The 24259-nt window shown below is 54.5% G+C and overlaps 1 protein-coding gene across 4 annotated transcripts; it reads right to left on the bottom strand.

Annotated features, from left to right (window-relative positions):
* Positions 1–24259, bottom strand: ERBB2 (erb-b2 receptor tyrosine kinase 2). 4 transcript variants are annotated; one of them, XM_060394882.1, is made up of 28 exons: positions 23932–24259; positions 17053–17204; positions 15736–15949; positions 14861–14995; positions 14507–14575; positions 14225–14340; positions 13958–14099; positions 12976–13095; positions 12588–12714; positions 9544–9617; positions 9366–9456; positions 8920–9119; positions 8401–8542; positions 8220–8310; positions 7480–7640; positions 6470–6496; positions 6010–6057; positions 4297–4435; positions 4092–4214; positions 3703–3801; positions 3256–3441; positions 2982–3137; positions 2814–2889; positions 2361–2507; positions 1936–2033; positions 1549–1737; positions 1015–1267; positions 1–885 (listed from the first exon to the last, which is right to left on the bottom strand). In XM_060394882.1, exons 1-28 carry the CDS (start codon positions 24002–24004, stop codon positions 530–532), a joined length of 3804 nt encoding a protein of 1267 aa, XP_060250865.1. In that variant the 5' UTR covers positions 24005–24259; the 3' UTR covers positions 1–529. The 4 variants fall into 4 exon arrangements, with proteins under 4 accessions (XP_060250865.1, XP_014954244.2, XP_060250866.1 ...); XM_015098758.3 differs by lacking the exon at positions 6470–6496; XM_060394883.1 differs by lacking the exon at positions 14861–14995.

The raw sequence follows: 24259 nt of genomic DNA, 5'->3' as shown, positions 1-24259 counted from the left end.
TCCAGCTGTTTTCCAAAATATATTTGCAAATGGAGAAAGTGAGTGTGGAGGACATCCCTCCCCCAACCCCAGGGATGCCCCTGCTCCAATACCCACTCTCCACCAAGTCCTTATTTCATTTTTAAAAAAACAAATAAACAAAAAAACATAAGTAAAAACAAAACCAAAAAAGTCTGTACAAAGACTGGATCTGGGTGCTGCTGCTGCTCCCTCCTTCCCAGGGACAGAGCTGGGTCTCAGGGACAGTCTCTGAATGGGTTGCTGTAGTTCCTAGACACCCCCTTGGGGCCTTCTTCGCACTCGGCCCAGCCTCCCTAAGTCGTTCAGTGCCAAGGGTCTGGAAGAAGTCAGGCTGGGCCGCTCTCAGCCACCTAGGAGTTGAAGTAGGAAAGGAGATTTCTGGCATGGCAGGCTCCCCTGGACGTGATCCAAGGGCCTGCTCCCTGCCTGGTGCCGACGTGGGCCAGAAGTCAGGCCTTCCACATGCCCTGAGGGTTCAGCAGGGCCTCAGTGGCCCTGGCCTTTTGGCTCATACTGGCATGTCCAGGCCCAGGTACTCAGGGTTCTCTGCCGTAGGGGTCCCTTCAAAGGAGCTGGATGGAGTGCCCCGCTCTGATGGGTCCTGGTCCCAGTAGTAGAGGTTGTCAAAGGCTGGGCTGAAGGCTGGAGAAGGGTGGGACTGAGGGGCGGCCCTGCCCCGGGGTGCCAAGTACTCGGGGTTCTCCACGGCAGCCCCAAAGGCAAAAACGTCTTTGACAACCCCATTCTTCCCAGGGGAGAGCGTCTTGGGCCTTTCCAGAGTGGAACCTGCAGGTCGAGGAGGCGGCAGAGGACCCTCTAGGGGTGACGGGGGCTGTGGGCGAACCTCTGGCTGGTTCACGTATTCTGAAAGGACAGGAGAAGGAATCGTAAGAGGGTGAAATCTGTGTGTCCCAGCTGCTACAACTGCCCTGCAGCAGGCCCTGGGCAGAGCACCCCCAATCCCCACCTCTCAGCTCAAGCCTGACTTCATACCGGGCTGGGGGCTGCAGGTCGAGGGGGCAACGTAGCCATCAGCCTCGGGAGAAAGGGGTACTGTGGGGTCCTCGCTGTACCGCTGTAGAGGGCTAGAGTCGTGTTGGGGGAGGGACTGCAGCCCCTTGGCCGCCCCCATTCCCAAGTCGCCATCAAACACATCAGAGCCTGCCCCTTCGGAAGGTGCCAGCGGAGATCTGGGGGGCTCCTCCTCAGAGGGCTCCAGCCCCAGTGTCAGCTCACCACCACCACTCTGAGGACAAGAGAAGGTCAAAAGGGAGGTCATTCATGGATCTGAGATGGAGGTTCCATGGGAAGTGACAGAGTCCCAGGAGATAAATCATCTCTGATGTATGACAGAGGCATGGTAGAAAGAATGGGATCACGGTTGGAAAGCAGTAAGAATCCTTCTTAGGGAAAATGGGGCCTCCTTCATGAGAGGTAACAGCTGGAGGACATCGGAGGAAGGAACCCTGGTCCGCTGGAGTCGGGAGGTAACCAACGACACCCACCCCATGCGATGGGAGCACTAACCCTGGTGGATGTGCTGCGGTGCCTGCGGTGGGCCGTGCCTCCAGCTCCTGGGGCAGGGTCTGGGCAGAAGAAGCCCTGCTGGGGTACCAGGTACTCCTCCGCATCCACCAGGTCTCCCATGTCGTCATCCTCCAGCAGCGAGCGGTAGAAGGTGCTATCCAGGGGGCTAGCAGGGCCCAAGTCTTCATTCTGGGGAGGAGGGAGACGCATGGCAGCCTCTCCCCAGCCCAGTACGCAGCCTCCTAGGGGTGGCTCAGGGAGGGCTAGAAGTCTGATGAGTCAGGCAGGAGCTTGGAAGCCTGGGACCCAGGAATCATTCTTCCTTTCCTCCCTTCTAAGGGAGAGTGCTCTTAGCCATAGGCAGGGATGGGGTGAAAGGTTCAGTACCTGGATGACCACAAAGCGCTGGGGGTCCCTGGCCATGCGGGAGAATTCAGTCACTAACTCCCGGAACCTCGGCCGACATTCAGAGTCAATCATCCAACCTGGGGGTGGGCAAGAGCCTGGCATCTCAGTTCTGGCTGCAGCCTGCATGCAGCGCCCCTCACCCTCACGCCCAGTCTAGACAACACTAGAGTCCAAAGCCCTCTGATGATGGAGAATCTACCAGTTTCTCCTTTTTACTTTGGATCAGTCTTTTTTCCTAGCTGGCCCTCGCTAGCTCCTCTGGACTGGTACTGTAAAAGGGCAGGGAGAGCCTTCTGAGACCCATTAACCTTATCACCATGCTCTTGGCCCATGCCCCTTGTAGGCCCATCCGCCCAGGACCACCCACCCCTCCTCCAAGCAGCCAACACAGCTCAAGAACGTACATTTGACCATGATCATGTAGACATCAATGGTGCAGATGGGGGGCTGGGGCAGCCGTTCTCCCTTCTCCAGCAGGTCAGGAATCTCCCGGGCTGGGATCCCATCATAAGGTTTGGCCCCAAAAGTCATCAGCTCCCACACAGTCACACCTGGGGCATAGATGGGGTGGGAGGACCAGAGGCAGCTTTAGTGTACGGAGCCTCAGAGGCTCTGCCGAAGAGCCTGGCACCATGGGGGAAGGAGGAAAGATGCAATGCCAAAGGACAGGAGATAACTTGGTCTTTTCCCAGTCCCTGGGAAGCACACACACTCTGGCAGCCTGAGGCACTGGCAGCCACTTCCTTCCTTCTCACATTTATACCAAAGGTGTCTATCAGTTCACCCCATCCTTCCACCCACATTCTCCCCAGGGCCATGGCTCCTTGTCCACCCTCCCTACCCACTCCATCACACACCATAGCTCCACACGTCACTCTGGTGGGTGAACCGCCGGCGGAGAATGGACTCCAATGCCATCCACTTGATGGGCACCTGGTAGAGCAGAGAAGGAAGTCCTCCAACCAGGTCTGAGTTCTCCCAGGGGCCAGACCCCACTCCCCCTTGTTTCGGTTTGCTCCTCTAACCTTGCCCCCATCTGCGTGGTACTCTGTCTCGTCAATGTCTAGCAGTCGCGCTAGCCCGAAGTCTGTAATCTTCACATGGTTGGGACTCTTGACCAGCACGTTCCGGGCAGCCAGGTCCCTATGCACGAGCCGCACATCCTCCAAGTAGCTCATCCCCTGGGGTCAGAGGCATCAGTGTGGACCTCGCTCTGCCAAAACTCTCCCAGGAAACCTCCCTATCCAGAGGCTTGCTCCCCAAGGGCACCTGCAGAGCCCTGGCCCCCAAAGTGCATACCTTGGCAATCTGCACACACCAGTTCAGCAGGTCCTGGGAGCCCAGGCGCCCACGGTGTTCTCGGACGTGGTCGAGGAGGCAGCCATAGGGCATAAGCTGTGTCACCAGCTGCACTGTGGATGTCAGGCAGATGCCCAGGAGGCGGGACACATATGGGGAGCCTACACCAGCCATCACATATGCTTCCTGGAAACAAGGGCACACACTGAGAGGGTATGGGAAACCACTAACCCCCAACCACCACACACCCCTCCCAAGGGCTAAGCCATGATAACGGGCCCTCCGCCAACCCAATCCCATTCATCACAAATCGGAACCATGGCCCACAGACTAGGGAGGGTAAGAGTAGACATTTGGGGGAATCACAGGGTGTCCCCCAAAACCCCAGTGAAGAGAGAGAGAGCCCAGTCCCCCATACCCCCAGCTGGACAGGGTGGAAGGGCTTACGTCCAAGATTTCCTTGTTGGCTTTGGGAGATGTGTTTTCCCTCAACACCTTGATGGCCACGGGGATTTTCACATTTTCCCCATCGGGGATCCAGATGCCCTGGGCAGAGAGGAGGATGTGAGCAAAAGGACCGGCCAGATCAACCTGCAGCCGTCCTACTTGGGGTCACTGCTTGTGCTCCCAATTCCCTCCCCAACCCTTGGGCCAATCCCATTATTTAGCAGCAGCCTCACCATTTAGACCCACTGGCCACTCCCAATCCCCTATCCTTAAGTGCCTACTCAACTGCACCACCCGCGGTTCCTGGCTGTTGTCCCAGCACACCCTCCGCCACACCCTGCAGCATCCTCTAGGACCGCCCACCCGGGGACTTTGGCCCCACCCCTGACCTTGTAGACGGTGCCAAAAGCTCCAGATCCTAGCACCTTCACTTTCCTCAGCTCTGTCTCTTTTAAGATCCGCATCTGAGCCTGATTGGGCATCGCTCCGCTGGGCGTCAGGGGCTCCACCAGCTGGGGTGAGGGGGTAGTGGGTCAGTGCTGCAGGTTGGGCCGCAGACCCCAGAGCTCGAGAGAGACCCTCAGGTCGCCTCACCTCCGTCTCCTGCAGCAGCCGCCGCATTGTATACTTCCGGATCTTCTGCCGCCTTCGCTTAATGAGGATGCCGAACACCAGCCCCACAAGGACAACCAGCAGAACGCCCACCACAGCGGCAATGATGGATGTCACAGGGCTGGGGGCAGGAGCCAGGATCATGGATTGGGGACCAGTCTGGGGCAGGGGGGATGAAGGGGTCCCACGGTGGGGCGCGGTGGGGTGGGGGGAGGAGGGAGAGGGGGCTGACTGTCACTGGCATTTGGAAAGGGAAGTCAGAAGGGTGACCCACAGGCTCCCATCCTGTCTGACCTACTCTAAAATCCATCTTGGCTCCTTACTGTCTGGGAAATAAAGTCCAGACTCCTTGCTAAGATTCAAAACCCTCTACACCTACATCTCCAAGTTGTCTATGCTCTTGCCCATGGCTCTAGCCCAGGGTTCTTGTCAACCTGTGAGAGTACGGAGCTCCACCCTCCAGAGACTTTGACTGTGGTATGAGGTGGGGCCCAGGAAGGTGCACACAGAGATTCTGATGTTCTAGCCAGAATTTTCACCCATAGGTCACGATTTCCAAATCTCCCAGCCGTTGTTATAATACTTCTGCCTGGATCACCATTTCTGCATGAGGTCATCTTTCAAGACTCTGCTTATCCTAGGATAGAAGGATCTCCTGGGCACTGACCCTACATCCTTGTCATCCTTGTTCCCCTCCCTTGCTTAGCCAAGGGCTGGCTTATCACAGACCTCAAATGGACCCTTATGTCATGGACAAATGCTTACTCAGGACACACTCCGATCTTTTTCTCCCTAAAACCCTTCCCAAAACACCCCTCTGCCTAGAAATCAAGTCCAGCGATGGTAGTGATGGACATCACAGGGCCTGTGGCCTCATGGTAGGGGAGAGCCTATGCCCTCCAGATCCGGCCCTGAACTGACTCAGACTTCACCCCCTACTCCTTCCTCTGTGCTTAGTCAGTTACCCACCACAGCAGAATCTTCAGCAAATACATCCTAGACTTTCTGGACACCTCTTACCATGCTGCCTGGTTGCTTTCCTAATACAAGTGACATTTCGCGCCCCTCTTTCAAAACCTAGCTCATGTGCCTGAAGCCTCCCACTGACCCCAGGGAAGTATTCACTGTCTCTCCCTCAGTGCTGCAGCCATGCTCTCTTCTCAACGTGCCTCGAGTCCCAGGGAGTTGAAGGCTGCCTGTGTCCCTTATGAGACCCCCAGCTATACAGGGAGGGTGGGGAGGTGCTGGGTGTCTTCCTACCCCCTGACCCCCAAGCAAGCCGAGCAGGCCTTCCACCCACTGCATGTGTGTGTGCATATGTGCTGAGCCTCCCAGTTGTGTCCACCTCTCTGCAACCCCGTTGAGTGTAGCCAGCCAGGCCTCTCTGTCCATGGGATTTCCGAGGCAAGAATACTGGAGTAGGTCGTTATTTCTTACTCCAGGGGATGTTCGCAGCCCAGAGATTGAACCCCAGTCTCTTGTGTCTCCTGCACTAGCAGGCCAATTGACCCCTGCACCACCTGGGAAGCCCCTCCATCCCCTAGTTGAAGCTAACTGAAAGAAGCATCCACAGTGGAAGAGTGGGCTGGGGAGGACACGTGTCATGTCAGGACATGACACCTAGCAGCAGGGACCACCCAGGGGTCAGTGGGGAACTGAGGGCAATGTGGGGTGCATTCTGGGGACCAGGCTGACCTGGCTCTCTGCTCGGCGGGACAGCCCTTGTCATCCAAGTCCACACAGCTGCAGGAGAGAGAGAGTCCCGTCAACAAGGCTGGGAACCACCTCCTGCACTCACTCCAGCCTCACAGGATCCCAGGAGGTGGGTGTGACTGGGTTAGGATCCCCACTTGACAAAGGCAGAAACTGGGTTCGAGGTCACCAGGGCTCTTTCTACCATCCCACGGGGGAGTCCTCCAGTCTGTAAACCCATATCATTTGCACCTCCCTGTGGTGGGAAGGAAGTGGTGGCACCCAAAGGAGCATCGGGTTCAAGAGCTTAGCCATCTCCTCTGTAGAGGAAGCCAGCGTAAACTACTACTGTAGTCGGGCAAACTCCCGCAGTTCCTCCTGTCCTCCCAGCGGTTCCACCTCTGGGGATAAACCCTGAAAATGCCAACACCTGTACACTAGGGGGCATGTACAAGATGCTCACTTGTACGTGGAGCTCAAGTGCAATAAACTGCCAAAAAGAGAAAAAAGGAAACAAGTTCAGTCAGTACTCTCAGGCAGGGACACAACTAAATAACTCTACATCCATACTGCAGATTGAGTAGTTAAAAAAAAAAGGAGTTAGATTGATATGCATTCACAGGAAAGGACCTCCAAGATACATAAAGGGGGGAAGGTGTGGGGGAGCAAAGTGTATATGAGTCAAATAAATTGCTGAGAAATAGATGAGCTAGATGAAACTGTTGTTTCTTGATCATTTTTGACTTCTAAAAACAGCAATCTTATATGACTCAACGTAACATATACGTAAAATGCACTTATGTAAATATGTGCAGAAAAGCCTGGAGGAATGCACATTCCAGAGTGACCTGGTAGTTCTCTCCAGGGAGGGGAGGGGCAGTGGGAGAAAGGGCACTTCTGCTTTACACTGTTTACTTTGATACTGCTAAAAATATGTCTTACAAGAATGTATGCACGTGTTCCACGTGTTATCAAAAACAACTAAGTAAAAAAATAAAAAGAGCAGGGCGGATCACTATATTAGCACATGAAAAAGCATTGCAAGAAAAACTGCAGTGTTACGTGAGAAAAAGCAATTGGCAAACAATAGGTATGGTCTATGCTCCTATTTTTGTAAAAAGAAATATAGACTAGAATGTGCACAGATAAGAATTGGAGAATAAAAATAATATATAAACATATTTTATATATTATATAATAATACATGTTAGCATGTGCACATATAAACTGGAGGGAAAATATGGCAAGTTATTAACAGTGGAATAGAACTGTTAATACTATTAATTTATCCATGCTTTAATTTAAAAAATTTTAACAATATGTATTACTTTTGTGATCAGGAAAAAAAAAAGATAAAAATGTTAAGGGCCTTGGGGTAAGCAAAGGCAGAGATGTCCCACTTTTTACAATAAGAGCCTCAGAGAGTCTCCTGGAACAAGCCCTTCTTTATATGGGGAAGGCCCTCAGACTCACGAGTGGGTGCAGTTGATGGGGCATGGCTGGCATATGCCCTCCTCATCTGGAAACTTCCAGATGGGCATGAAGGAGAGGTCAGGCTTCACACCACTGGGGCAGCGAGCCACGCAGAAGGGAGGATCCTTGTAGTGGGCACAAGCCACACATTGGTCAGCCTCCTGGGAGGGAAGAAAGGGTTTGTGGGAGGCTGGCACTGATACCCCCGGGGCAGCAAGATCAGGCCCCTGGGTCCCCTTGGTGCTTCCCATGGCCACTCAGCAGCACTTTTCACCTTGCTTTTGGAACAGCCCCAGACCTGCTATGTCTGCTGCCCCTGTTCTGCACCCAGCTCCCTGGTGCTCAGACACAGTGCCAAACCCTATTTTAAGTTAATTCTTACTGTATCCTAATGGGGTGGGTACTAGCATAACATTGATTTCACGAATGAGCCAACTGAGGTTGGAAGTGACACCTGGATTTGAATCCAGGTAATCTGATGCCTGAGCGCCCAGGTCTAAGCGCCTTGGCACTGCCACAACCACGCGCACAGGCCTCCCTGGGCCTTCTGCATGGTCGGAAGGGTCTCAGGGTCCACAGTTCTTGCCGTTCCCAGCATCCCAGCCTCCTTCCACTCTCCTGCTGTTCAGGCCTGGGCTTGGAGCCCTCCCCAGGGATATTTCACTGGACTTGGCCAGGTCCCTGGCAGCTGACCCCTCAACCCCGCCCTGCTTCCCACCACTCAGCTCTGAGCACCTCACCGAGCCAAAGCAGGTCACTGAGCCATTCTGGGGAAGACACTCGGGGTGGCACGGCAGACAGTACCTGTCCTTCACGTACTCCCGGGGAAGCCTGAGGGGAGCACAGCCAGTGAAGGGGTCTGGAAGGAGCCCCTGCGCACCTCCCCCACCTCCTGGCCGCCCCCTCCTCCGCCCGGCATACCCCTGTAGTCCCTGTAGTACTCGGCATTCCTCCACGCATTCCTGGCCCCGAAGGAACTGGCTGCAGTTGACGCACTGGGTGGGCCCGGGACCCCAGCAGTGCCCTTGGGCGCACAGTGGGTAGCAGGCCAGGCCCTCACCCACTGCAGTGAGGAGGAAGGGGTCAGAGGGGACTCATGGGAGGTCCCAGGTCCCACGGAGGCGGGGGTGGGGGGTGGGAGCGGGGTTTATGGGCGTGGCTCTGGGCTAGAGAGGCGGGATAGCTGCCGAGCACAGCAGGGAGAAAGTTCTGAGGTTCCAGGAACAGAGCAAAGGGAGGGGAGGGATGCCAAGGCAGTGTGGCCGGACCCAGCTAGAAGCCACGCCAAGAGGCCAGGCCAGCCAGAGCTGGGTCAGCGATGGTGCACCTGGGACGGGCAGTACACATGCACAAGGGAAGTCCCAGATTGCTGCCCCCAGAGGCCCCTGGGCGCACCCGCGCGCTGGCAGACGCGGAGCATGCAGCACCGGGCTGTCTTACCGCACTCATTCTCTGGCCTGTTGGCGCTGTGGAGCAGAGCCTGGTGGGGGTTCTGGAAGAGCTGGTCCCAGGGCACCGTGTGTACGAAGCAGAGGCGGGCGTTGCGGTGGATGAGGGCCAGCCCGCTGCTCAGTTCCCGCAGCGAGCGCAGCCCCAGCCAGCTGATGCCCAGCCCTTGCAGCGTCAGCGAGTAGGCACCACTGTGGGAGGGGAGGTGGTGCTCAAATGCAAGGGGGCAGCGCACCGCTGACCACCCCCATCAGCCAGAACTGCCCTCGCCTTCCTCCTGTCCCCAGCACACACTGCAAACTCCCATGGAAAGGTTGCTGCTGGAGTTCTCGGAGAACAGGAACCCCCTTCTCTTCACTATACATACACCCAAAACTTCTCCCAGGCCTCCCTGGGCAGCTCCTCTCTCAGCACGGACCCCCTCCCCTGGTGCTCACTCATGCAGAACTCGTCCCCGGATTACTCGCAGGTTCTGGAAGACGCTGAGGTCAGGCAGGCTGTCTGGCCACGCTGAGATGTACAGGTAACCTGCAGGCACAGGGTGAGGCTAGGGTATGGGGCCAGGATGAGAACCCCCAGCCCCATGAGAGCAGGCTTCAGAGAGACAGGGCCCACCTGTGATCTCCTCCAGAGACTCAAACACTTTGAGCTGCTCAGCCTGCAGTGGGGTGATGTTAGAGTCTGGGTCCCTAGAAGAAGGATTAGGGAAGGAGTCAGCAGGGCCAGGAGGAAAAGGCAATGGCACCCCACTCCAGTACTCTTGCCTGGAAAATCCCATGGACAGAGGAGCCTGGTAGGCTGCAGTCCATGGGGTCGCTAAGAGTTGGACACGACTGAGCGAGTTCACTTTCACGCATTGGAGAAGGAAATGGCAACCCACTCCAGTGTTCTTGCCTGGAGAATCCCAGAGACAGGGGAGCCTGGTGGGCTGCCGTCTATGGGGTTGCACAGAGTCGGACACAACAAAAGCAACTTAGCAGCAGCAGCAGGGCCAGGAAGGGGGTGGGTACAACCTGCTCCACAAGCTGGCCCTGTCACCCTCCCCCACGTCCCCTCCACTTAAACCCTTTGCCCATCAAGGCTGGCTGTTCTCATCCTGAGCTTCAAAGCCCAGGCCCTAGTTTGGCAGGATCTATCAAAATAATACTTACATCCTTTGATCTAGAAATTCTACTTCTAGGAATGTGCCCTAGAGAGACACTGGCCCCTGTTTCCAGAGGCATGTACAAGGGAGAACTGTTTGTTAGAGGGACAATAAAAAACGTAAAGAAATTAAAATTTTTTTTAATGTTTTAAATTAAATACCTAAATATTCCATCAGTAAATGAGGAGCTGTTAAATGTAACCCTGATCTATTCAGACTATTGATGAAAAATTCACATTTAGGAGCATGTGTTGGATTGGTCAACAAGTTTGTTTGGGATTTTCCATATGATGTTATGGAAAAACTTGAATGAACTTTTTGGCCAAACAAGTAGTATTTTCTGGGCAAGAAAATACTATTAAGAGCTTTACAAATATTAACTCATTTAAACTTTATAACAACCTTATGAGGGCAAGACTATTTCTGCCCCCATTTAAGAGATGAGGAAGCTGAGACACAGCAAGAAGGCCACATGACTAGTAAGTGGTAGAAGACAGGTGTCAAACCCAGGCAGGCTGGGCTCTTAGCTGCTACTGTTGGCTGCCACCTGCTTCATCGCTGTTGAAAGAACAAGGCAGCTGAACATGAACTAACTGTCATAACCAGCTCTCCAAAGCTATGGGCAGACAATATTCACAGCAGGCTCACATTTTAAATCAACCTCTCCCCCCAAAATTATTAGACCTACATTTCTCCGTGCATGCATGTCTATATAGGTATGAATGGTCTAGAAGAATACACACAAACTGTTACCAGTGGTCTCCTCCTGAAAGGGGAGTAGAGGTGGAGGAAGTGAAGAGAATTTTCTCCTTTTTGTAATACATACTTTTACTGAAGTATAATTCACATACAAAAAACCACACAGATTCTTAGTGTGCAGCTTGATGAGTTTCGTCAAATGCATCCACCTCCACCAGTGATTTACAGAATATGTTCATCACCCTAGAAATTTCCTGTGTGTTCCTTTCCAGGCCCTCACCCCGGCACAATCACTGTTCTGATTTGTGTTACCACACAGTGGTTTTGCCTATGCTAGAACAATGGCAATCACATAGTGTGGACCTCTCATCTGACTTATTTCACTTTTCATAATATTTTTAAGATTTTTTTTTGATGTGGACCATTTTCAAAGTCTTTATTGAATTTGTTACAATAGTGTTTATTGTTGTTTATGTTCCTTTTTTTTTTTTTTTGGCCAAAAGTCATGGGGGAATCTTAGCTCCCCAGAGATGGAACCCACACCCCCTGCATTGGAAAGCGAAGTCTTAACCACTGGACCACCAGGAAAGTCCTAACATAATGTTGTTCTGTGTATCCAAAGGCTGTTTCTTTAATTGCTGAGAATTTCACTCTAAGGATATATCATTTCTTACAGTTAACCTTTGAACAATGCCTGGGTTAGGGGCACCAAACCCGTCTATGAAGTTGAAAACCCCGGTATAACTATATAGTCAGCCCTCTGTATCCACAGTTTCAGATTCAAGCAACTCCAGATTGTGCAGTACTGCAGTATGGATTTACTGGGAAAAGTTCATATTTAAATGGACCCGAGCAGTTCGAAGACCTTCCCAGGTGGTGCTAGTGGTAAAGAACCCACCTGCCAATGCAGAAGGCATAAGATACATGGGTTCGATCCCAGGGTTGGGAAGATCCCCTAGAGGAGGGCGTGGCAACCCACTCCAGTATTCTTGCCTAGAGAATCTAATGGACAGAGGAGCCTGGCGGGCTATAGTCCATAGTGTCTCAGAGTCAGACATGACTGAAGTGACTTAGCACACACACAAGCAGTTCAAACCCATGAGGTCCAAGGGTAAGCTGGGTTTATTCATTCAGCTACTGATGTTGTTGGTTTAGTCACTAAGTTATGTCCAACTCTTTGGCTACACAGTGAGCTGTAGCCCTCTAGGCTCCTCTGACCATAGGATTTCCCAAGCAATACTGGAGTGGGCTGCCATTTCCTCCTGCAGGGGATCTTCCCAGCCCAGGGATCAAACTGGCATCCTCTGCACTGGCAGGTGGATTCTTTACCACTGAGCCACCAGGGAAGTCCAGCTGTTGATAAGACATTTGCATTCTTTTCAGTTTGCGGCCATTCTGAATAAAGCTACTATGAACTCACAGAGAATTTTACTTTATCTGGATGGCGTAACCTCCATACAAGCAAGTGCATGTTTATAGATAACATGTCATTTATGAGAAAAACTCCAGGAATTCCCTGGTGGTCCATTTAGGACTCCTCCCCTTCATTGCCAAGGGCCCAGATTCAATCCCTGGTCTGGGCACTAAGATCCAGCCAGTCACATGATGTGGCCCAAAACAACAAACAAACAAAAACCAAAAACAAAGAGAAAACCCTTCCCCCACCCCCACCCCCCAGCCAAGCTGGGCTTCCCCCAGCTTCCTTTGTATCCTGGGTCTCCCACCACCCCCTAGAAACACTGCCACTTCAGGATTCAGTGACTGCCCTAATGCTGTCTCAGGCTGTGAGTCCACCCTTTACTTTGAGTATACTTACCCTGCAAAGCTCTCTGGCAGAAACGCCAGGCTCCCAAAAATCTTCTTGCAGCCGGCAAACTCCTGGATGTTGGCACTGGTGACTGCCCTCACCTCCCGCAGGTGTTCCATGCCCAGACCGTAGCACACTGTGGGGAGGAGGCAGGGGCATTCAGCCTCCACATGGAGCACCAGGAACTCAACCTCCCGGATTCTGTCCACAGTCCCCTCCTGGGTCCACATGCCCCCTCCCCACATTGACAAGAGACACAGGGGAACTTGTGGGAAGCTCGGGGAAGGGCCAGGGGCAATCAGCGGGAGAAAAGGACTGGGTCCCAGGGACAGTCTGAGGAAAGGTGGCGCAGCAGGCTAGGCCAGGCCAGCTGTTTCCGGGGGCAACCACTGGGTACCTGGGGCACAGGGCTTGCTGCATTTCTCACACCTCTGGGTTCCATCCTCAGCTGTCACCTCTTGGTTGTTCAGGGGACAAACCAGGGTGCAGGATCCCACATCCGTAGACAGGTAGTTGTCTGAGGAGGTCAAGATCGTGTGTCCATGTATCCTGGCCTTTCACCCCCACACCCACCACGAGTCGTGTCACCATGCCCAGGCAGTACAGTAAGAATGATATCAACTGAGGCTGAAATGCCCTGACAACATGCCTGGACACTCATCCTTTCCTCACGGAAGCCCTATGTGATAGGCACAGTTAGATTACCATTTTGCCAAAAGGGAAATCAAAGCACAGAGTTTCCTGTAAATTACTCAAGGTCATTGCGCTAGAAAGTGGAGGAGCCAGGATGTGAACCCAAATGGCCTGACCCTATACTTTGTACTCAAGCCCACCATGGGAAAGTTATGACCAGCACCCAAGAGCCCACTGCTGTCTCCTACAAGAGGAGAAAAGAAGTCCTCAGATCCAAAGCCAGTCTCTGAATGCTTATCAGTAAACAGGGGAGCTAATAAATCAAACTCAGATCCATCTGACCATAGAATAAAAGTTAACATTTAGGGGTGCTGAGTATTGGCTGGGCACAGTTGTAAGAGCTTCACAAATATTAACTCATTTAAACTTTATGACCACCTTACGAGAGCAGGACTGTTTTTGCCCCCATTTAACAGATGAGGAAACCGAGATGCAGCAAGAAGCTCACATGACTAGTAAGTGGCAGAGCCAGGTCTTGAACACAAGCCTCCTGAGCATGGGCTCTTAGCTGCTCCTATTTGCCGCCACCTGCTCCGCTGCTGTTTAAAGAACTGGGCAGCTTGACACAAACTGCCATGACGAGCTCTCCAAAGCCAGTGGCAGACACTAATCACAACATGCTCCCATTTATATAAACCAAACTCCCCAGCAAAATTACTAAGACTGTGTTTCTCCCCAGCACTTACAAGGACAGGCGGTCACACAGCTGGCACCGAAGGTATAACGCCCCTCGGGGTTGGGCATCGACTCGAAGGTGTCCGTGTTGTAGGTGACCAGAGCTGGGCAGTGCAGCTCACAGATACCGCTGTGGTTGAAGTGGAGGCAGGCCTGGGGGACAGGCAATGGGTGGGCACTGGGTTGTTTGGCCCTGATGTGCCAACAGCCATAGAACAACACTGGATGGGATGCCCCTCCCCTTGCAGCCTGAGGGCTGGGGCCCAGGGGGCACATACCAGGCAGTCAGAGTGCTTGGGGCCAGTACAGCCGGCAGCGCACTGCTCGTGGCAGCAGTCGGTGGGCTGTGGGCCCTTACAGCGGGCACAGCCACTGGCACAGACGGTCCGCGTCACTGTCAAGGCGGGATGAGGGCTGGGCGGCAGTCTAGGCACCAGCCCCTCACCAGCACCACCTTCTGGGGAGACTTCCTGCCCCAGGGAAGAGGCCGAGGGCTGGCACAGCCCCTCCCGTGTCACTCAGCCCCCGCCCTCCAGGCCCTGGGCCGCCCTGTAACTCACAGCTCTGACAGTCCTCAGAACTTTCTCCCCAGCAGTTGGGAGCTTTACAAGCTGGAGAACAGGGTGCGCCTGGAGGAAGAAACAGAGAGGCAGTGAGAGAGACCGAGACCAGGACGTGAAATGCACAGTGAAGGGCAGACCCAGGCAGGAAAAGAGAACCTCAAAGCCAGAGGCATGATCTAGAAGCAGAGAAAAACAGGACAGAGACCCACAGAGATGAAGAGATGCAGAGAAAGGGGAGACGGGTGCTGTTAGTGCGGCAGCAGAGGGGCACAAGGAGTAAGCCAGGAGTCTGGGGTCGCTGGGCTGCGTGAAAAAGGGTGGCGGCTGCAGGCAGGGGGCAGCGAGGCTTACAGGCCCGTGAGCGGTTGGTGTCTATCTGCTTGAGGGGCAGCTGGTTGTTCTTGTGGAAGATATCCTCCCACAAAATCGTGTCCTGGTGGCAGAGCTGGGGGTTCCGCTGGATCAAGACCCCTCCCTTGAGGATCTCTGTGGGGTGGGCAATAATCAGGGGCTTCTTTCCCCATCTGGCATCTTATCTCCCCTGGGGCCTGCCTGCCTTCTAAAAGTGGAGCAGGCCTCTGAAACACACCCCAGGTTCCTCAGGGAGCAGAGAACACCCCTTCAGCATCTTTGAGCCTTGTCAATACCACCCACAAACAAAGATCCAGGGGGGAGTGACTTGCCCATGCCGCCGCCTCCTCTCCTCCACCTCTACTGTGTGCTCACGGCTTAGCAATTAAAAGAGTGTGAAACCCAGCCTCACCACCACTACCTAGCTGTGTGACTTATCCTCCATAAACCTGTTTCCTCATTTGTAAAATGAGAACATTGATGTTTCCCTTGCAGGATTATGGCAGGAGTGATGGGATTATGCATGCAAAGCACCGGGCACTCAGAGTCTGAAACACTGTCTGTTTCAGGGCTGCCACGTACAGTTACACAGGTTGTTCACTGTACATGTGCACTCAGCCAAGACGTGGGCAAAAATCCAGCCTGCATCCTAATCATCAAACTATGCGGGCTGGTGCAAGCTGTGACTTCCTGGGAAGAGGGGAAATCTTTTTGAATCTTCACAAGGGCGCCTTTCCTAGTTCCACCTGCATCCGTCCCCAGGACGCCAGTTCTGACAGGACCCCAGTTCTGACTCACAGTCACCCCTTGGCTAGTAGGGACCCCTGGCCAGCTCTCAGTAACCAGCAGAAAGTTTCAAGGATAAAGATGGTCACCTGTGAGGCTTCGCAGCTGCAGCTCCTGCAGCCCTCCTGAGGCCGTGCCCGCAGCAGGGGCAGCACCTTCCAGAAAGTCTCCATTGTCCAGCACGGCCAGGGCGTAGTGTTCCTCAAAGAGCTGAGTGCCTCGCACGATTCGCAGTCTCTGCAGTGGGACCTGACTCACTCGATTGTGAGCGATGAGCACATAGCCCTGCACCTCCTGGATTTCCTGGAAAAGGGACAGAGGAGGAGAGGGCTGAGGAAGGTCAGGCCCTGGACCACTACCATCCAACCCCCAAGACCTCCTCAAGGTCCCCTGTGCTTGGGGATCTTGGGCAAGGGCCCAGCTGCCAAGCAGTCTGCCCACCACCTCCCCAAACCAGGTTCTAGGACCAAATTCTAGTATGATCAAGAAAGAAAATGAGGGGGTGGGGGCAGCACTCTGTAAACTGTGGGCACCCCACCCTCTCTACACCTCAGCTGTTCCATCTGTAAAGGAAATGCCTGGACGTGATGATGTCTGGGATTCAATGGACTAAGTGTCGCACACCTGGCCCCACGCTGGGACACAACACAGAGGCTGGCTTCCACTCGCTCGCCTGTTCCTGACCCTTTCACATATATTTCCCACATGATATTCTAAATGGGCTCCCCAGGAGGAGTCCAAGTATGCCTATGGCTCCCAATGTAGTATTAGTCACTCAGTCGTGTCCAGTTCTTTGCAACCCCATGGACTGTAGCCCACCAGGCTCCTCTGTCCATGGGATTCTCCAGGCAGGAATACTGGAGTGGGTAGCCAATTCCTTCTCGAAGGGATCTTTCTGACCCAGAGATTGCATCCGGGTTTCCTGTACTGCGGGTGGATTCTTTACCATCTGAGCCACCAGAGAAGCACTCATGGCTCCCAATATACAGACAGGGAAACTGAGATCCAGTGAAGCCAGGGGCTAGACCACATTCACAGGGCTTGTCAATGGCAGAACTGGACTCAGAACCTGCCAGGGCTTTCATTACTCCAGATAGGAGGGGGACAGTGGCTGGGACAGTTGGACAAGGGAAGGTGATTGTGCTGGTGAGAGAGCAAAAAATATAGCCCAGGAATAGATGCATTCCACCCAGAGATGTCCACAGTCAGCCACGCTGTAGACAGAGAGTCAGCTGGTCTTAGTGTAGGACAGATGGGGTGAGACATCAGAAATGACTTCCCGGTTCAGGAGCCACAACGAAAGAGAAAATGTAAGGCGGGGAACCTTCTTCTACCACCCATCTGCAGGCAGAGGGCTCAGCCCAGCAGGAAGCAGGGCCTGGCTGGGTCTTGCCCATGGGCCTCACCTGTAGGAAGGAGAGGCTGGCATCAGCAGGCAGATAGGTGAGCTCCAGGTTACCCTGCACCACCTGACAGCCTTGGTAGAGGTGGCGTAGCATGTCCAGGTGGGTCTCGGGACTGGCTGGCAGCCGCAGCTTCATGTCTGTGCCGGTGCACACTGGCAGAACAGAGAAGATGGGTCAAAAGGCCTGCGCAGTGAGCTTCTCCAACCGGCCACGTGCAACAGCAAAAGAAAGTGTGCAAGTTTGGGAAAAGGAGGGAAATCAGAGAGGAGGTTCCCCCCGCCAACTTGCCCCATCCTGAGCATCCAGAGGGGGTCCCACTGGGCCAGCCTTAGGGAGCTTGCCCATTCAATCCAGGGTGTTGGCTGGCAAAGAAAGCCTTCTTTTGTCCCAAAGGCACGACTCAGGGCCAATGGGTAAAAATCCCCCAAGAGAGGCAATGATGAATCATGAATCCTCTGGATACCCCCTGCCCCTTTCCCGAGCAAACAATGCCACTCACATGCCAACCTCCTGGCAAGGCATACCCACCCCCGCAATGCCACCCAGAAAGTGGGGAAGGAGGGTCAGCTCGAGTCATAGTTGGGGCCTGGGGACCACCAGTGGCCTGGTCACTGCAGGGACTTCTGGGATTTCCCCAGGCAGAGCAAAGGAGTGTCAGATCCCAACTGGGTATCTGGACCCAAGCTGCAGACGCTGAGCCAGAGTGCTGCCTGCTCCAAAGCCTCCTCTGCTGGTACCTCACCCTTGTCACCTCTTCAGGGCAAGACTCCAGAACCAGCTGGCAGAATCTGTGCCACGAAACTCCTGCCACAAGGGCACTACGTCAGCCCTGTGTACCTGCCCACTGTCAACCACCAGCCAAGCGGCATCAAGACGAACTGCTACCCAGCCCACCTGGACCACAGTCCAGTGTCCCTGAGACCAGAAGTACCCACTAAGTCCAGGGACACTAGAAAGGGTGAACTATCCCTGGTAAGGGGGCACTCTGGCAGCAGCTGGCACCATGCCTACCAGCAGGGGGGAGATTAAAGGGCCCAGTGGAACTCGTTTTTCTGCTCTGGTGAGAAGATGAATCACCTGGCGCGTCCTGCCCAGGAGGGTGTGCCGGGGGAGGTGGGTGGAGGGCACCCCCTGATCCACAGATCCACAGGTGCCTGAGCTGTCTGGAATTCCTGTTGGTCTCCACTCCACCTCCCATGGACTACGTGCAGATTCAGGGGGACAGCACAATGGCTGACCATGGGGTCTGACACCAGGGCTTCCTTCTGCTTTCCCCACAACTTGGAGCCTAAGGTCAAATCCTGAGAGGTAATAAGAGATACCCTCTGCCCCCAGAAATCGGAGGAAAGGCTGGGGAAACAAGCCCCAGGGGTCCGGCCTGGGTCAACAGCTACAAGCGGGCAGCCTCCCAGAAACACCCAGAGTGGTCTCTCTTCCCACCCCTCTGGCCAGGGAGGGAAAGAAGCAAAGAGGGAGGAAGGGGAGGGCCCAGAAATAGAACTTAAGGGTCCCTCCCCGCAGACTTCCAAGAGAAACAGGATCCGGGGGTGGCCGGCCAGGCCCAAAATAACGCCCGCTGCCAGGACCTCCCCCGGCCTCAGCAGCTTCAGCTGCTTTGTAGGCACAGCTGTCTCCAGGTCTGGACCCCAAGGCCCTAGCCCAGGCCAGGGACAGGGACCGCCAGAGCTGGGGCAGGGGCCGTCTCCACCCCCTGCGGCCTCTGCCGCCTGGAAGGGACACACCAGCTGCGGTAGCCGGGCAATAGGAAAACAACAACAGGAACCCTGGGGGCAACAGGGGCAACTGAGCATGTACTGTGTGCTGGGCAGGCACTCTGGGTGGAGCCTCAGCCCCCAGAGGCTGGGATCTGCAACCCTGATTTTGCAAAGAAGGAAACTGAGGCTGCCAGGAATTATGCTTCCAAGATCATAAAGCTGTGAGCAATAGAGGCATGATTTGAATTGGAGTCTGCCCGACTTTAGATCCCACATTCCTTCCACTAGGCCTAACTGCACACACGCCCCACCCCACACCCTGTGCAAAGGTAAATACACACCAGCTCTGTTGATGCCACTGATTACAACAGGCTCCAGGCCTGAGTGGCTGAGCTGGGCGGGAGGACCAGAAAGAGAGGGAGCCCCGCCCCACGGGTTTGTTTGTGGCCGTTTAGAATCTGATTAAGACTAAGTGCTTGTGGGAACTTCCCTGGAGGTCTAGTGATAAGACTGAGCTTCCAATACAGGGGGTGTGGGTTCGATCCCTGGTTGGGGAATGAAGATCCCACATGCGGCCAAAAAATAAAGACTAATTGTTTGCAACAGGTGGTAAAGTTGGGACTCTGAGACCTACTCCCTGGAGGACTGGGGACTAATAACCCCCAACCTGACATGAAACCAAGAAGCACTCCTACACCCCCATCTTCTCACTCATATCCTCTCCTCAGTCCTCACCGTGGTCCCCAAATCCACTCTCCCTCAGTGATTTCCTCCAGAATAGGAGGTCCTGTCCCACACAGGAGAGCTTTGTCTCCAGAGCACCTGCCCTTCAGGAGCCAAATCTCTGGAGCAAAGACAGTGTGAGGCAGGACCAGACCAGAGCCAAGAACACAATGAGCCCTGGATAAGTGTTTGTGGAATGAAAGAATGAACTCCAAGCAAGAGTCTCCAAACCAGCGCTTTCCTGGTGGTCTGTTGGTTAAGAATCCACCTGTCAATGCTGGGGACACAGGTTCAATCCCTGCTCCAGGACGATCCCACATGCCACGAGGCAACTAACCCCGTGTGCCACAACTACTGAGTCCGCACTCTACAGCCTGTGAGCCACAACTACTGAAGTCCATGTACTTTAGAGCCCGTCTTCCACGATGAGACACTACTGCAGTGAGAAGCCTTAGGTCTGCAACTAGAGAGTAGCCCACTGCTCACCGCAACTAGAGAAAGCCTACACGCGACAACCAAGACCCAGCACAGCCAAAAATTAATTAATTAGTTAAAAACAAAAAAGAGTCTCCAAACCAAAAGGGACCAGCTGAGGTCACTGTGACCAGCCCTCTGCCCAGGGGCTGGTCACAGCCCCCAAGTTTCTCTAACTGAATGTCAGTGGTCAGGTCCCAGCTCTAGGGGGCTCTCAAGTGGGTTCTCTCCTTTTCACCAGCCTTCAGCCTCACCTGCCTCTCTTGCTCACCAGCACAAAAGCCAACACTTCTTTTTTTCCATGAACGCTGCCTGCGTCCCCAAAGCTCACCTGCCTTAGACCCACGGGGCCAGAGCCCATTCCAGTGACACCAAGGTTCACCTAGCACACACACCTGGTGGATCAGACCGGGGCCTGGGCTCAGCTCATTAGGCCGGAACCCTGGAGGGGCTGCTCACAGTGTAACCCTGATAAAGTCCCTGGATTTCCAGGGCAGAGGTCAAATCAGATCCACCTGTATGCCTAGCAGTACCTATGACGTAGCAGGCGCTCAGTGAATATTTGCTGACCTGACTGGCTGTAAGGCGAGGATAATAAACAATAACAACTCTTACTCTCTGCAGAGAAATTACATGAAAGTTAAATGAGATAATGAATCAAGAAACAGTGTGCAAACATGACAAGCCTTTGTCAACAGAGCTGGGGCAACACAACCATTGGCTATAATTCTCCCACTCCTTAAGAGAGCACACACCCCTCTCCCTACCTTGCCTCTCATCCCAGGGGTGGGGAGAAAAGGTGGCCTACTGAAAGATGGAGGTGTCAACATGGAGGGGCTTCCCACAGTACAGACGGGGGGAATCTCTTTGCCGATCATGCTAGCACCAGGGACAGGAACACCCAGCCTGGCCTTATACCAGCCCCAGCGCCAGCCCAACACCGGTCCTTCCCTCGCCTGCAGCCCTGTCGGTCCCACTGGCCTCTGCCCCACTCTGGCCTTCCATCCCCTGCCAATCCTAGAGGGCACAAGAGGAGGGCAGACATGGCCTGGACGTGGAAGGGAGGAACCCCAAAGTCAAGAGGGAAACTAGGGCTGGGGGCGCAGCTCACCCTTATTTTCACCACAATAACAAAACAGCACCTCTGCCCTAGTCTGGCCACCTGACTGCCCCTGAGGCTTTGCGTAACACTTTGATCAACAATTTTTTTTTGGCTCTGTCTGGTCTTAGTTGCAGCATGCGGGATCTTTCCTTGTGGTATGCGGGCTTCTCTCTAGTTGTGGCGTGCTTGGGCTCCAGAGTGCAGGGGCTCTTGGGCTCACTAGTTGCCCCGAGACATGAGAGAACCTTAGTCCCCCAAGCAGAGATCTAAGGTGTGTTCCCAGCATTGGAAGGCAGATTCTTAACCACTGAAATACCAGAGAAGTCCCTCTGATCAACTCTAATGACTCCTTACCAGAGTCCCAAAATGCCCTGGACATTACTGGGTTGCTGGGAAGCCTTGGCTAAGTCACTTTGTTTCTCTGAACTTCAGAGAAGTTTCTCATCTGTGCTCCTACTTCACAGGATTGTTGCAGAGAAGCAATGACGCTGTAATGGATGAGAACTTGGCAAATAGGAAGCATGCCGCACTTTTCTAAAAGTTAAGTCCATAAAGCAGGAGTCTGGGTAATTCCAAACCAAGAGAAAATGAAAAGCGCTTTGTATTTGACTTTGTAATACAATGTATTTTCTCTTTTGGCATTTGAGCCTAGCTTTCAATTATTATTTTTTATTGAATAGTAGAACGAGGTTACTTTCTCTAAGTATAGCAAAAACAAGGAAGGAGGCTGTGGGGGAGAATCCTTCAGGAATTAAACTATGGTCTGTCCAAGATGTGTTCGCTGCACTTTACAAAACCTTGACTGTAAGAAAAGAAAATCCCAGACCCCTGGGCTTTTCCCCCATCTCCCTTTCCCCCTCAGCCCTGGCATATAAGGGGAATGCTGGAGGCAGCTGGGTGGGTCTCTGCCATTTTAGCCATCCCCCTGCACAACATGCCTCTCACAGCACCCAGCACTGTGGGCCGAGGAGTGAGGAAGCCTTGAGGAGCCCCCAGTACCCAAAACTGCAGCAACCTAGCTGGGCTCCACCTGCTCAACTCCCAGGCCCAGGTAAGGAGGGCAGCGGCTCGGCCTGGCAGCCCAGACTTGCCTCACTCCTCTCCGCCAAAAGCCCGCCTGGGAAACAGGGAAGGAATGGGGAGGAGGCTCCTTGCTCAGAGAGAAGGTGGCGTGGGGCCACCTCCCGCTGTTTACAGCAGCTCTAGAGGGAGTTCCTTGAGAGGGCAGAGTTCAGCAGGGTGACCGCCGTGAGGCCACACAAAGCCCAGACACACAAACACATAGACCACACAACTCAAGAACACCCTGACACAGCAGCCCCTCAGATAACACAGCAAAGCTCTGACAGAGGGGCCCTCGGGCACACACAAACAGGCCAACACCCACCCCTTCTCCAGACTCCCTGATCGGTGGAGACCAGCCTCCACTCCTAATACATTCTCATTCTGGCTTCCCCACAACCCGGCGATGCAGGGCCCAGTGTCCCCCAGTGTTCAAGGTAGATGAATACAGTGCTTTCCAAGGTGTGGCTGGGGGTCCAACCGCCTGGATCTCATCTGTTGTTTAGACACTAAGTAGTGTCCGACTCTTCTGCGACCCTATGGACTGTAGCCCACCAGGCTCCTCTGTCCATGGATTTTCCAAGCAAGAATACTGGAGTGGACTGCCAATCTTCCTGACCCAGGGATCGAACCTGCATCTCCTGCACTGGCAGGTAGATTCTTTACCGCTGAGCTGGTGGGGAAGCTGGAGTCTAATCCAGGACCCACCAATTACTTGCTGCCACTTCACCTCTTGAAGCCCAGGTCTTTGCCTGGAAATTGGGAACACTGGTAGGACTTCTCTTATAGGGTTGTGCTGAGGATAAAAGGAGGGAACCCAGGCAAACATGCACAGCACCTAGTACAGGGTGCATTTCCCATACGTGTTAGCTTTAATCATTATGCATCTAGATGGACAGATGGGGAAGACACATAGTCCCCCCCCCTCCTCTTCCCTACATACAGCATAAAGGAAAAGCAGACGGGCCTGGCGCCCAGCACACCTGCGTCTCTCCCTGTTCCTTAGCTACCCCCTCTCCCTCCCACGGCCCAGCAGTCCCTCCCTCAGAATCCTCCCGTTTTAATGCCCCAGACCAGAAAACACACGGCCACCCCACCGTGGCCCACGCTTTCCAAGTGACAAAGCACACAGTCCCTAGGTCGGCCCTAAGGAAACTTGTTCAAAACAAACTTCTTCCCCTTCCCCCACCCCCGGCTCCGGTGAGGCAACGCTGCAGTCGGACTGGCCACCCTCGGCTCCCCGGCTCCGACTGGACAGGTTGCTTTCCCCACCTCCCCCTTCCGCACCCCAATCCTGCCCGAAGCCGGAGTAACTCAAGCCACTTGGCCGAAAGGGGGCGGGGAGGGGGCCGGGCAGAAGGGACCCCCAGGAATCCAGCCCAGTCCAGTCTGGAGGCGGAGGTTGCCAACTGGAAAGGCTTTGAGAGAGGAGCTTGAGGGGCTCGAGAAAGGGGAAAACACACACACACCATGCAATTCACCCTTTGAGGGAAACTTTCTGAATAACTTCAGAGAACTTTTATGACAAGTTCGCGGAGCTTGCAAAGCGCCGCTCCCATCTAGAGTCGCTCCGGCGTAATCGCCCCCTTACCCCACTTTCTCTGGCCCCTCCGAGCCCAGGGCCGGCGGCTCCGAGCGCCCCGACTATCTGAAACCTGGGATCAGGGAGCTCCGATGCCCCCCGCTACCCGCGCCTGCCCGGGGACATCGGCAGGGATCCCAGGCGGCAGGGTCCCCAGGCGGCAGGGTCCCCAGGCGGCAGGGTCCTGTCGCCGCTCCCTGCTCTCCCCACCCCAGACCCACCTTGGGTGCCCGCGGCTCCGGGGGGCAGGAGGGCGAGGAGGAGCCCCCAGCGGCACCAGGCCGCCAGCTCCATGGTGCTCACTGCCGCTCCTGCCCCATGGCTCCGGCTGGACCGGGCGGGGAGGGCGCCTGGCGGGCGAGTGGCGGGGGCCGGGCGCTAGCGCCGGAAAGGGCACCGGGCGCTGGAGCGGTCGGCGGCCTCAGCGGCTCGTCTTGGCTCCGTGGGCACGACGGAGGGGAATCTCAGCTCCACAACTTCATTCTTGTACTTCCTCAAGGCAGCCCTCCTCCTCCTCCTTCTCCTGTGCTTGGGAGCAAGCGCGCTCTC

Source organism: Ovis aries, chromosome 11 (genome assembly GCF_016772045.2).
Source record: "Ovis aries strain OAR_USU_Benz2616 breed Rambouillet chromosome 11, ARS-UI_Ramb_v3.0, whole genome shotgun sequence".
Lineage (NCBI taxonomy): Eukaryota > Metazoa > Chordata > Mammalia > Artiodactyla > Bovidae > Ovis > Ovis aries.
This window is presented reverse-complemented; position numbering and strand designations above follow the sequence as displayed.